At 42.1% G+C, this 14,783-nt stretch overlaps 1 protein-coding gene across 3 annotated transcripts in view; it reads right to left on the bottom strand.

The window, feature by feature from the left end:
• Nucleotides 1-14,783, bottom strand: part of ZNF236 (zinc finger protein 236) — a 141,847-nt gene that overhangs the window by 94,109 nt on the left and 32,955 nt on the right. For all 3 annotated transcript variants that reach the window (XM_083187759.1, XM_083187761.1, XM_083187760.1), the window contains exons 7-9: nucleotides 13,283-13,429; nucleotides 10,981-11,052; nucleotides 5,502-5,705 (exon numbers count right to left, since the gene is read on the bottom strand). In XM_083187759.1, coding sequence (XP_083043885.1) covers nucleotides 5,502-5,705; nucleotides 10,981-11,052; nucleotides 13,283-13,429 — 423 coding nt within the window. The remainder of the gene's footprint in view (nucleotides 1-5,501; nucleotides 5,706-10,980; nucleotides 11,053-13,282; nucleotides 13,430-14,783) is intronic.

Here is a 14,783-nt window from a genome sequence, read left to right as displayed (position 1 = left end):
GATTTGAGACGATCCTTAAATTTTTGCATTACAACGATAATGCACAGTGCCCACCCAGAGATGATCCCACCTTTGACCGGCTATTCAAAGTCAGGCCGGTCATTGATCATTTCAGTGCCAAATTTGAAGACATGTACATCCCAGATAAATTCATTTGCATAGACGAGTCCCTTATACATTTTAAAGGAAGGGTTAAATTCCGCCAGTACCTTCCCAGTAAGAGGGCAAGGTATGGCATAAAAATGTATAAGCTGTGTGAAAGCACCTCAGGGTACACTCACAGGTTTAGGGTATATGAAGGGAAGGATTCAAGAATTGAACCGCCAGAATGCCCCCCCTCCCTCGTAGGTGTTAGTGGAAAAATTGTCTGGGATTTAGTGCACCCCTTCCTGGATAAAGGTTATCCCCTCTATGTGGATAACTTTTACACTAGCATCCCCCTGTTTAAGGCCCTTGGTTCAAGAGGTACAGCAGCTTGCGGTACTGTGCGCAAGAACCAAAGAGGCCTCCCAAAAACGCACATTGCCCAAGTAATGAGAAGGGGTGAAAGCAGGGGAATATGCACCGAAAATATGTTGTTGGTCAAATATAAGGACAAGAGGGATGTCCTTATACTGACAACAATTCATGGAGACAGTACCACCTCCGTCCCTGTACGAGGTACCAGTACCCACACCTCAAAACCTAATTGTATCCTGGATTACAATAGGTACATGGGCGGAGTGGATCTTTCAGATCAGGTACTGAAGCCGTACAGTGCCCTGCGGAAAACAAAAATCTGGTACAAGAAGCTGGCCGTGTATATCATCCAGATGGCACTGTATAACGCTTACGTGCTATTCCGTTCTACCGGCCAGAGGGGGACATTTATGCACTTTCAAGAGGAAGTCATAAAGGGCCTAATATTTGGGAACCAGCAGGCAGAGGGCCCCAGTACTTCTAGTACTGGCCCCCGTATTGTACCATGGCAGCATTTTCCTGATGAAATCCCCTCCACTGGAAAAAAGGGCAGGACACAAAAAAGGTGCAAAGTTTGCTATAAAAAGGGAATAAGAAAGCAAACTATTTTCCAGTGTGACACTTGCCCCGACAAACCCGGCCTATGTATAAAGGAGTGTTTTAAAATATACCACACATCTATGGATTATTAGGTTCATAATTTCACCGTGCTTCGGGGGTCTTGCTAATGCCACATAGCACCCACCATTCATTCCACCAGAATCTGAGCCGCAAAATCCAAAAATCACTCCTTCCCTTCTGAGTCCTGCCATGCACCCAACTGGTATTTTTTGGTCACATGTGAGGCATTGCCGTACTCGGGAGAAATTGGGGCACAGATTTTGGGGTGCTTTTTCTCCTTCATACCTTCTGAAAATGAAAAATTTTGAGCCAGAACTGCATTTTTGTGTAAAAAAATGTAATTTTTCATTTTCACTGCCCACTTGTATCAAAATTGGTGAAACCCCTGGGGGTTTGAAATGTACACTATACCCCTAGATGAATTCCCTGAGGGGTGTAGTTTGCAAAATGGGGTCACTTGTGGGGGGGTTCCACTGTATTGGTGCTTTGGGGGTCTTGCTAATGCGACATAGCACCCACCATCATTCCACCAGAATTTGTGCTGCAAAATCCAAATATCACTTCTTCCCTTCTGAGTCCTGCCACTTTTTGGTCACACATGAGGCATTGCCGTACTCGGGAGAAATTGGGGCACAGATTTTGGGGTGCTTTGTCTCCTTCATTCCTTCTGAAAATGAAAAATTTTGAGCCAGAACTGCATTTTTGTGTAAAAAATTTTAATTTTTCATTTTCACTGCCCACTTGTATCAAAATTGGTGAAACCCCTGGGGGTTTGAAATGTACACTATACCCCTAGATGAATTCCCTGAGGGGTGTACTTTGCAAAATGGGGTGACTTGTGGGGGGGTTCCACTGTATTGGTGCAACATAGCACCCACCATTCATTCCACCAAAATCTGTGCTGCAAAATCCAAAAATCACTCCTTCCCTTCTGAGTCCTGCCATGCACCCAACTGGTATTTTTTGGTCACATGTGAGGCATTGCCGTACTCGGGAGAAATTGGGGCACAGATTTTGGGGTGCTTTTTCTCCTTCATACCTTCTGAAAATGAAAAATTTTGAGCCAGAACTGCATTTTTGTGTAAAAAAATGTAATTTTTCATTTTCACTGCCCACTTGTATCAAAATTGGTGAAACCCCTGGGGGTTTGAAATGTACACTATACCCCTAGATGAATTCCCTGAGGGGTGTAGTTTGCAAAATGGGGTCACTTGTGGGGGGGTTCCACTGTATTGGTGCTTGGGGGGTCTTGCTAATGCGACATAGCACCCACCAAAATTCCACCAGAATCTGAGCTGCAAAATCCAAAAATCACTCCTTCCCTTCTGAGTCCTGCCATGCACCCAACTGGTATTTTTTGGTCACATGTGAGGCATTGCCGTACTCGGGAGAAATTGGGGCACAGATTTTGGGGTGCTTTTTCTCCTTCATACCTTCTGAAAATGAAAAATTTTGAGCCAGAACTGCATTTTTGTGTAAAAAAATGTAATTTTTCATTTTCACTGCCCACTTGTATCAAAATTGGTGAAACCCCTGGGGGTTTGAAATGTACACTATATCCCTAGATGAATTCCCTGAGGGGTGTAGTTTGCAAAATGGGGTCACTTGTGGGGGGGTTCCACTGTATTGGTGCTTGGGGGGTCTTGCTAATGCGACATAGCACCCACCAAAATTCCACCAGAATCTGAGCTGCAAAATCCAAAAATCACTCCTTCCCTTCTGAGTCCTGCCATGCACCCAACTGGTATTTTTTGGTCACATGTGAGGCATTGCCGTACTCGGGAGAAATTGGGGCACAGATTTTGGGGTGCTTTTTCTCCTTCATACCTTCTGAAAATGAAAAATTTTGAGCCAGAACTGCATTTTTGTGTAAAAAAATGTAATTTTTCATTTTCACTGCCCACTTGTATCAAAATTGGTGAAACCCCTGGGGGTTTGAAATGTACACTATACCCCTAGATGAATTCCCTGAGGGGTGTAGTTTGCAAAATGGGGTCACTTGTGGGGGGGTTCCACTGTATTGGTGCTTGGGGGGTCTTGCTAATGCGACATAGCACCCACCAAAATTCCACCAGAATCTGAGCTACAAAATCCAAAAATCACTCCTTCCCTTCTGAGTCCTGCCATGCACCCAACTGGTATTTTTTGGTCACATGTGAGGCATTGCCGTACTCAGGAGAAATTGGGGCACATATTTTGGGGTGCTTTTTCTCCTTCATACCTTCTGAAAATGAAAAATTTTGAGCCAGAACTGCATTTTTGTGTAAAAAAATGTAATTTTTCATTTTCACTGCCCACTTGTATCAAAATTGGTGAAACCCCTGGGGGTTTGAAATGTACAATATACCCCTAGATGAATTCCCTGAGGGGTGTACTTTGCAAAATGGGGTGACTTGTGGGGGGGTTCCACTGTATTGGTGCAACATAGCACCCACCATTCATTCCACCAAAATCTGTGCTGCAAAATCCAAAAATCACTCCTTCCCTTCTGAGTCCTGCCATGCACCCAACTGGTATTTTTTGGTCACATGTGAGGCATTGCCGTACTCGGGAGAAATTGGGGCACAGATTTTGGGGTGCTTTTTCTCCTTCATACCTTCTGAAAATGAAAAATTTTGAGCCAGAACTGCATTTTTGTGTAAAAAAATGTAATTTTTCATTTTCACTGCCCAGTTGTATCAAAATTGGTGAAACCCCTGGGGGTTTGAAATGTACACTATACCCCTAGATGAATTCCCTGAGGGGTGTAGTTTGCAAAATGGGGTCACTTGTGGGGGGTTCCTAAATTTTAGCATCTTATGGTGCCTAGAAACCTACATGGTGCCTAAAAAATAATCTCATAAAAAGGAGGCTCCAAAATCAAGTAGGTGCTCCTTCTATTATGAAGCCTGTGGTTTGGTCAACGTGCACACTAGGGCCACATATAGGATATTTATGAAAACAAAAGAATTGGGGGAATCAATTTTTAGTCACATTTCTCTAGTAAAATGTACTGTGTTCCTTAGAAAAATGTATTAAAATTGCAAATCTGCAAAAAAAATGAAATTTTGAAATTTCACCTACACTTTGTTTTAATTCCTGTGAAACACCTAAAGGGTTAACAAACTTCCAAAATGCTGTTTTGAATACTGTGAGGGGTGCAGTTTTTGAAATGGTATCATTTATGGGGGTGTCTCACATACAAGTCCCTCAAAGTCACATCAGAACTGAACTGGTCCCTAAAAAAATCAGTGTTTGAAATTTTCTTGAAAATTTGAGAATTTGCTATTCATATTGTAAGCCTCCTAGTGTCCAAAAAAATTAAAAGGAAGTTGAAATAATGATGGAAACATAAAGTAGACATATGGTCTATGTTAGTTATTAACTATTTTGAGTGGTATGATTATTTGTCTCACAAGCAGAAAATTTAACATTTTGCAAATTGCTAAATTTTCCATTTTTTTACGACATTTTGGTATTTTTCACAAAAAAACACAGACTGTATCGACCCAAATTTACCACTAATTTGAAGTACAATGTGTCACGAAAAAACAATCTCAAAATCACTGGGATAAGTAAAAGCAAAAAAAAGTTATCCCCACTTAAGTGAGACATGTCAGATTTGAAAAAAAGGGCTCTGTCAGGAACGCAAAAACTGGCTCTGTCAGGAAGGGGTTAAGTCTGGTGAAGTGATAAAGTGGTCTGCTCCTAAATGTCAAACCTAGGCAGTAACTTTACAGTTATTAGCTGATTGGCTGTTGCATTATCATCTTCCACTATCACGTCACCTGTATCATCTGCACCTCCATTTTTAAAAATAAATATACATGTAAAATATTAACAACAGACCCATGGAATTGAGTAGAATAAAAAAAACTATTTATTTGACCACATAAGGCCCGATTCAGACCTGATTGCACAGCAGCGAATCCGCACGGGCAGCGTTCAGATTAGATCCTGCCATGCTAGAGCGAAATTTCACTTTGCAAATTAATGTTCTCTCTGCGCAAATGGATGTGTATGGCTACAAATCAATACGCAGCCATACCAAAATGTCCAAAACCCACAGTAACAGGCTCACCATCAAATTTGTTTTTCACTGCCCACAACTCACCGCAGGCACCGGTATGATGGACATAATCGGCCTGAAGCTGCCATCACACACCCTCCCCTAAAACGCTCAGATATGCCTAGCGTTTTCCCAGACACTCCCAGCCTTTTCCTAGGCACGCCTAAGGTTTTTCTTAGCACTCCCACTAAAAGGCCGGTTTCCACCCACAGAAGCCAACTTCCTGTCAATCTCCTTGTGAACGGCATGGGCATAGAAAAAGTTGCAAGATGGCCTCCCACATGCGTACTAAGGGTCATACACATGCTGTGTGACTTTGCAGCGGTGCGATCATGTCTGTATTACCTTGAATGTGTGCACTCATCACACTCACCTGTAAAATGTCTCGGTTGACCCCCACTGCAATATTCAGTTGTTGTCCTGATTGCGGATTCTGGATATTGTCTACAGGCACTGGCTCAGACAGCTCTAGTAGCTGCTGGATAACATCTGTCACAGCTGGTTGCTGTCCCGGTTGTCCAGAAGCTGAGCAGCTTGTCGGGTCTGTTTGAGCTGGCACAGGATGAAAAACTACTGCCTGCAGGACAGAGAGATCACTGTTCATTCTACCTCTATAGTTATAACAGAAAATAAGGAGAGAAGAACAGTTGTACAGCCACAAAACAAATCAAATTACAATTAAGGCATTGTAAATAAATTCCCTTCCATAAATAATACAGACTGGCAGTAATGTATGTGATGTAGAGAGAAAATGCCATGTTAAAGATTGAAGACACTTATATAGAAGCTGGTAAAGGCAATGACTGCCTGGCTCGCCAGCACACTTCATTCCACCGCTATATTACTTTGATTTGATCTCGTTGTGACTTTTAAATTACATTTAATGCTTTTGTCAGACTACAGGGAGGCTGTCCCAGGTGTCTGTCAAACATGCCAGAAAGAAGTAATTTACTTCCAGTTCCCCACAGTTAACATGAACTAACAGCAAAAGTCAAGGAGAAAGTGAAATGTGATTAGAAATGTGACAGAACATACACTGTGCAGATTCATCGAAATACAAGTGCTAAGTATTAACTAGGAACTGATCATCCTTCTAGTGTGATTGACTATCAATACAATAAAATCACATGTATCATATTTGGGAGGCTGGAAACCCCTTTAGGGCAGTGGTCCTCAAGGACCCCCAACAGTGCATGTTTTCCAGGTGCGCAGGTGCAGTCAATGACTGCACCTGCGCACCTGGAAAACATGCACTGTTGGGGGTCCTTGAGGACCACTGCCCTAAAGGGGTTTCCAGCTGCACCTGCGCACCTGGAAAACATGCACTGTTGGGGGTCCTTGAGGACCACTGCCCTAAAGGGGTTTCCAGCCTCCCAAATATGATACATGTGATTTTATTGTATTGATAGTCAATCACACTAGAAGGATGATCAGTTCACTGATACATTGTTAAAGATCCACAGGTTTAGCTAATTATTTCACCTGTGATTCTGTGTGGAGACCTGGAAACCATGCACTGTTGGGGGGTCCTTGAGGACGGAGGTTCAGAACCACTGCTTTAAGGCCTCTTAATATTTTCAATGAACTGTAGCATACTACACTACTTTTCAAAAAACAATATCCCAGAAATAAACAAGACTTTTTTTGTATGCTTTTAAATGCATCTTATATAATGACCTGTAATCCGTGTTTTATATGTGAAACATGCATTTGTATCGAGTCTAGACAATCAGTGGCTCTACAGGTGATGCACAACTACAAACCCCAGCATGCTGAGCCTGGGATAGTTGGCAAGATGGGCTGGTTTAACAACACCTGCAGAGCCACAGGCCTTATCTAAATGTATGCACTTCAGGAGGCAGTGAAGTGGAGAACTGCATCCTGCTCAGCCCATATACCCTGCAGGTGCACTGGAAAGTGAACGCAAGTACTTCTATCTTTCATGTGACTTTACCTGCTGACAAGATTCAGTTAAATACAGCATGTGCGCTTCTGTGCGCTACAGTATGTGCGCTTCTAAACCATTGGACCATAAAAATAATTCTCCTTTCCTCAATTAAACTGCATAAGTGTCCGCTTTAAATTATGTGAAAGGCCACTGATTGTTACTTAAATGTAAATATTGCTACAAAACCAAACCATACAGCAGCTATCTTGTTTACTTTTTAGGGAAGAATTACATTAATTATGGTAATTTATTATGGACTAATTGATCTCCCGGGGAGATATTCAATTAGCCCCTCGGCTGCACTTAACGTGGATTTCTTTGTGTGTCTCAGCACACCTGAAGAGATCCCCAATGAAAAGCCTGTTAATGGGTGTCAAAACCATGGTAACTCTTATGCTGCCCATACACGCCCCGATACGGGCGTGCGTTCCGTGCTTAACAAGCACGGATCACATTGCATTGCCTGTGCATGCGTTGTGCATGCAATGCGATGCAATGTGATGAAAACAAAGTACAAAAAGGATGTGCAAGCACATCCTTTTTGTACTGTGCGATGAGGTGCTGCGGGAGCGTGCACCTCAAAGCACAGAACGCACAGCCCGCATCGCAGCGTGTATCCAGGAACCTATCCTGCGTGTATCCAGGAAGCTTTAGGTCCAGGAACCTATCCTGAATTCTATGTGTTAATGCCTGATAACAGGGTAATTTACTAGGCTCTAAAAAAAGGGCATGAGGCTACTACCTTTTTCATAACTGGCCAATTACCAGGTGTATTTGAAAACCCCCCTAAAAATATATATTTGACTTCACCCCGTACAGCGAGGGGCTCTGATTGGGGCAGATGCATTAAGCCTGGTGAAGAGATAAACTGGAGATAAAGTGGAAGGAGATAACGCACCAGCCAATCAGATCCCAACTGTCATATTTCAAACACAGCTGATTGGCTGGTGCGTTATCTCTTCCATGTTATCTCCACTTTAACTCCAGTTTATCTCTTCTCCAGGCTTAATACATCTGCCCCATTGTCAGATAGAAAGACGGTAGAGTTGGAAGAGGACAGGGTTCTCCTGCCTCTTACCCTGGATAATTAATCTGTACCTTATTTTATTATAAACTCTATACCACTGATACAGGAGACAGAGCGGTCGGGACGCTGCCCGCTACTGGTCTCCTGTTACTGAGAATAAGTACATTGTGTCAATTTAACAATAATCATGAAGATACTGTGTCATAATAGCTACTAAATACTTTTCAACAACATCAGTGTCAGTGTGTATACCCGATTCTGCGCACCCACATCTTTTATTAAAATATAAAAGGTATTACTGACATCCTTTCCCCCACCACGTCAGGATTGTTATATCCTTCTTAAATTGTCTATTAATGTCTTATTTGTTGTATGTATGCATGCTTTTAAAAATTTTGCAGCTCTTAATTGAACAATTAAAAGTTATATTTTACTCATCTTTTCTTCTTGTGCACCACACCAAAACATACTTTTCTTTAAACCCTGTATTTGATATTATTTTGTGTCTAGTGGTAGCACGCCTCTACCCTTTACTGATACAGATGTGAAGTGTTAGGATTATAGAGAGGCTCTACATATGATTGAAAAATCTCTTCTTCCAGTGAGTTGACATCCCACTCTCTCCTTGTTGTCGGAACTTGAGATGGGTCTCCCGAAGTGATGCTGATTGAAGATGTTTCAGGCTATTTGGGAGTTTCTTTAGCACCGTTTGAATCGGTGGGAAGGAGGAAATATCAGATTTCCACTTAAGTTTGAGTGTTTGGAGCAGCTTGTCCTTCGGGATACTATAATTATTAGGGTCTGGTATAAATTTCTTATCCTATATCAAAGGACATTATGTGAGGCTATTAGAGACAAAAGTGGGTCTGAGATGACTGAAGTAAGGAATGGTTTAGGTAGGGATTGGGCATAGTGTTGCGCTTGCAAGTAAATGTAGAACTGGGGGTAGATGATATTTATTGGCTAGGTCTGTAAACGGAATGATCGCTCCCCCCGGGTAAAAAAAATGCATATGGCCGCAATTCCCTTTTGGCGCCACTCTAAATACAAGGGGTTATCCAGTCCAGGTGTAAAATTCGGGTTGCCCCAGAATGTAGTATGAGGGGTGTTGGTGGGATTCCTACCAAATCGCTTATGTATGACTGTCCACATTTTGTAGGTTTCTCTAAAAAGAAGGCTATCTCTCACGTTACAAGCGATTTTACTATGTGGGGCATGCAGAAGCGCTGCCGGGGAATATGGGTAAAAGAAGGCTCGAGACTAAAGCCCCCCTCAGGCTTGGGAAGGAAAAGCCTGGACAACGGCATCCTTGTTTTTTTGGTTGACCATATCAATTTTGTTATAGTGTGAGAGGTCTAGTTTGGAGAGGGAGAGGGGTAGCATCTGCAATAGATAAGATAATTTGGGAAATACTATGCTTTTAATAACGGTGATACGGCCATTCAGTGAGAGGGGAAAGAGTCAGCCATCTCTCTAATAATTTTGTTATAGTTTGCAATACAGGTTTGAAATTAGATATATATAGCGAGTCTAAGTGTAAAGGGATCACAATTTCCAGATATTTCAATGGTGCTGTGCAAATCGTAAATAGTCGCAAGGTAAGGTGCAGTACAGCGTAACGGGGGGGGGGGGGGGGGGGGTTGTTAGGCTAGGGGTAGAATGTGGTATTTATCATAGTTTACCTTGAACCCTGAGAACGTACCAAAATGGTCTATTATAGACATAGCTGCCGGGACTGACAAGGGGGGTTTCGAAAGGAAGAGGAGCATGTCATCTGCAAACACTCAGTTTCACTTTATATTACATTTATTTTAAAGAAGAGTAAAGGTGCATACATCCGGGTGATTTCAATCAATTTTGTAAGCAATCTATCTAGATCGCTTAGAAATGAAGCACATATTGCCCAGTGTGTACAATCCATAGCGATAGCCATGCCAGTTCCTGCATGTAACCATCGCCTGCTGAGATCTTTAGAACATGCAGTCAAGATCTACAAAGATCTCCTGCATGTGCATAAAGAATACGGAGTTAACACAGATTGCCCATACACACATCGCTATGTGTGTATGAGTGATGTAGCCACCGGGAAGCTTAAGGGCGATTTTTGTTGCTAAGCGACCATATCCCCGTGTGTATGGGGCAACTGCCGCCGGGAGCGCACTCCTGCAACCAGCCCTGGGGTGGTTGCTGGTCAGAGGAGTATGCTTCTTGCGATCAGCTGTTTCCCCCAAGATTAACGGGGCACTGAGCAATATATGATTGAGCAATATAATGCCCCATGTGTGTGGAGCTTAAGAAATGCTACTGGTAACGCTGAATTGATTTGGCCACTTTCGATCTATTGGAACTAGAAACTATTTTCTTTTCTCAATGCTTATTGAGTAAGCACGATAGTGAACAAATAAATGAACCAACCAAATAATAGCTATATACAACAAGAACTGGATAAGACTGTTATTTAAAGACAATTAATCTTAAATCAAGCTCATTATGGTGGTATCGTTCTCATGTAATCTAAATGCTAATTTAAATACGCACATTTTCTGAATATTGTGTTCCAAGTTACACCCTGTCTAGTAGCAAGACTGTTACACAATGAAGAAAAAGAAATAAGGTGAAATTTGCTATTAAAGAAAATTTGATAAAGAGCTATTTAATTCACTATTTTACATGATTGTAGCGGATCTGAATGCTCCTGGAAAGAATGGACTATGCAATGACTGATTGTAATAGCTGTAAAAGACTAATCCCAGCATACAAGTTCAGTATTATCCCAGCTTGTAGAATGTAAAGATTTATAAACTTCCTTATTACACAAGTAGGTGACAACTCATGCAACTGAATGCTGGGAAATCTGTTATTATCCTTATCCCTTACATCTTTCCACTTGTCATCAGGTGACTGCTGTAGCAGGTTTGTGTCTGGCATTGTTGATGGTTGTGATGCGTCCTTTAAAAAAAAAAAAAAGAAAAGATAAAAATGGATTGGTCACTGCAAATTATAAATCTACTATGCAGTAAAACTAATGTCCTGGGACTTTTTAGCAATTTAGCCGCTAGAATTGAAGCGGTAAAAAAAGTCACCTATTTTGGCCACAAAGGATTCAATTAAAACATTGAATCTGTGGATGCCTGCCCTCCACCTAAGATAACCAAAGCAACTAATATTTATCCAATCTACTTCAAATTCCTCTTTAGTATATGCTCAATATCATATCGGGTTCACTAGCATATGGGAACGTCCATCGTTTCATGGGTATTCCCATGAGAACGCTGGACATTATCATGCTAACGAGGCCATGACGCGGGTGCGGTGGGGCGGGCAGCTGACATTACCGGATACATTTCCTTCCCAGCATGCATGCATATGTAAGTGACTTGACAGTCACTTTTCTACGCGTGCACCTTAAACATCTTTCGATGGTCGGCGACCAATGAAAGATGTGGGAGGGTCCCCCTGCCCTGTGAATGGATGTTACTGTGTAACATCCATTCGCAAGCCCCTGCAAGCAAGTCGCCCTTGCAAATGGATGGCCCCAGTCAACCATTCGCAAAGTGGGGTTTGGTGTACACCAAACACCGCCTTGCAAATCAACCAGAATAACCCCCACTATCCGCAGAATATTGCGGTTGGTTTGCAAAAGCGAACTCCTTCTTTAATGGACAAAACCATGTGCACTGCAGGTGGGGCTGATGTAACATGTGCAGAAAGAGTTAGATTTGGGTGAGTTATTATGTTTCTGTGCTGAATAAATACTGGCTGCTTTATTTTTACACTGCAATTTAGATTTAAGGTAAAAATGTTAGTTGGGCGCCCACTATAGTTAGTACGCTCATACCCCCACTATCCATGTCGGCATGGAGCTGAGTTTATATAGTGTGGCGAGTGCAGCGAGCCACCGAGCGCGAATCGAGGCATGCGTAGCGAGCCACGTGAGGGTACGCAAAAGCTAAGCAAATAGCATAGTGGGCGCCCAACTAACATATAAGTACCAGATTTAATTTTGAACACACCCCACCAATGTCTCTGCACATGTTACATCTGCTCCACCTGCAGTGCACATGGTTTTGTCCATTAAAGAAGGAGTTTGCTTCAGCAAACCAACCTGAAACACCCCCTAAATACAGTGAAGCTAGCATACACTAGAGCCTCTTCCATGGTGACATACTGTGTAATGGAGAGAACAGGTACTATTGTTGGTTGGAACACTGTAAATAAAATGCTATTCCCTAGAGGTCCAGTGTGCCATTTTCTAAAGAGACCATTCTCCAATGCACAGCAGATCCCATGCTCTTATGGCCAACAAAGACAGCAGTGCTTCTTCCCAAAGGCAGAAATCGGTGGGGAAAATACGGTTGCCAGCTTTGCTTATTCTGCTCCTCTGAATGACGGCAGCCAATCTAAGGACAGAAAAGTATGTACAATCAGCTTATAAGAGGCTTTAAGTGTCTAGGTTCCTGCCCTCCACTGCTGTAGTTCACAGTAGGAGACAAAACAAAGCTGCTGTCAGCCAATAGAACCATTGGTGCCAATACACAGTGCTATAGGCACTGTGTGTTTTGAACTACATTGCATAGTTTCTAGTTCAAAACGCAACCGATGTGCTAAAGCAGCGTGCGTTTTGAACTAGATACGATGCAATCTAGTTCAAAAAGTACCGGCAGCACATACTTTTTGGACTGCATGATGTAATGTACGCTGGAGCGCACATCGCACTGGTAGCCCAAAATGCACCGTTTATGGGCAACACATGGACTGAATGCTGCACTAACAGAGGAGGACAAATGAGCTTGATGTGCCCATGAACAAATCTGACTTCCTTTGCTCTGCATTGGCCAAAACCTGGTTCCCATTATAGCAGCACAAGGCATTTTATAACCTCGACTTCCATAGCAGTCAATATGCACTCCAGCCCCACAGATAATCAGCTGCTGTCAAGCTATTCTACACAAGCTTTGTGGTAACCACATCTTCATCAACTAGTCCTCATCTTTCATATGTTCTGATGACTCTTTTATACATTGGTGGCTTTTGTATGCAGGACTTGGTTTACTAAATTGTCCGGTTTTTAATTGTAAGTTGCAATATATATGTATTTTTCACTATACTGTATGGTACAAATAATAAATTTAGACACTAAAAGAAATACATTTAAAAGTGTCTGAACATTTGAACTTACTGTGGTCACTTGTGAATCTGGTTCAGTGGAGGATGGCGTAGTCTGTGACCCCAAAACGTGCATTTTGCTAATATGAGTATTGAGACTGCCAAGGCTCTTAAAAATGCAGCTACAATCTGTGCAGTGATATGTAACTCCATTCTTCACCTTTACATATGAATAAAAGAAACTGGATCATTTACAGAGAATAGCAAGCCAACAAGGTCTAGAGTAATTCAAAAACAAGAAAAAAAAAACATTGTTTCTGACAAAAACGAAATACATTATACAATTAGGGTGATTCAAAGGGATGCATATGGATGACCAGCAGACAGGATGCCGGCACTTAGAATACCAATGCCAGCATCCTGAAGAAGGGAATTCCAAAAGCGGTTAGTTGAGTATAGCCATCTTCCCCCGGCACCCGTCAATCCTAATCTTCCCTTCTCACAGCCTAACCCTCACCCCCACGACCCATAGCCTAACCCTCCCAACTAGTGCCTAACCTTCCCTCACCGTAGCCCAACCCTAACCTCCTCAATATTGGCATTTTGGCCCTGGTCTTCCGCTTGTTGGTATGGGTACTGGCATCAGTATTTTAACTGTCAGCATCCTATGCTAATTGCATCCCGTTTAATATATAAGTAGTTTGCACAGTATAGAAATCAAATAAATATTTTGTAACCAAAAAGGTTACGTAACATTTTTACTTTGCTTTCTCCATAATGTTGGTGCATAGCTGCGCAGATTTGTTACACCATAAAAAAAAAAGATGCTACCCCCAAATAGTTAGCCTTACTGCAAATAGGTCTCAATTAAATACTGCAATACTCCCAAATTCCCCTAATATTTGCAGGTCCAGTTATATCAGGCTTAGAGAAATAATTAATAAATAGTTACACAAATAATGGCAGGGCTTGATTAGAAAAATGACATCCACTAGGAAACAATACAGGAGGAAGAATCAAAACACTTCTGGCATTCATGCCAAAGTCCTAGGACAGAAATAGCTGAAGGCACCAGTGTTCTCCAATTCCCTCTTGTGATCCATAATGTAAGTATATCCTATGGACTCAGTGTTTACTGCAACACTGTTGGTGGTATTCAATGCTCTGACAGCGAGCTATGATGGCGAGCAGTGCCTATAGCTCACCTTCAGTGTATTCAACTGCCCCCCTTCACTCGCCATTTCCACCTCGCTGGTTCTTTTCAGGGAGGTGGAAACGACGAGTGTACCTATTAAAATAGTGACGCTCACCACAAAATGCAGCGGACTCGCAAATCTACAGATTGGGTTTGAAAAATGACAAGTAGGAGCTGATTGGATGGTCCTTTATTACTCTCCACTTTATCCCTTAATGAATCTTGATACATCTGTCCCTTAGTAAGGTAAGATGGGAATAAGGAATGAAAAAAGGACATAAAAAGAGAGGGCATAAGAGAGGTGCTGGCAAAACAAAAACTTAAGGGAGTCAAAATGTACCCAAATATCAGCTGGATGATAGTGGCAAAATTGTCAGGA

The sequence above is a fragment of the Crinia signifera genome, chromosome 5 (assembly GCF_055691185.1).
Source record: "Crinia signifera chromosome 5, ASM5569118v1, whole genome shotgun sequence".
In the NCBI taxonomy this organism is placed as follows: Eukaryota; Metazoa; Chordata; class Amphibia; order Anura; family Myobatrachidae; genus Crinia; species Crinia signifera.
Note: the sequence above shows the minus strand (reverse complement) of the source record. Positions and strands in the feature narration are given on the sequence as shown.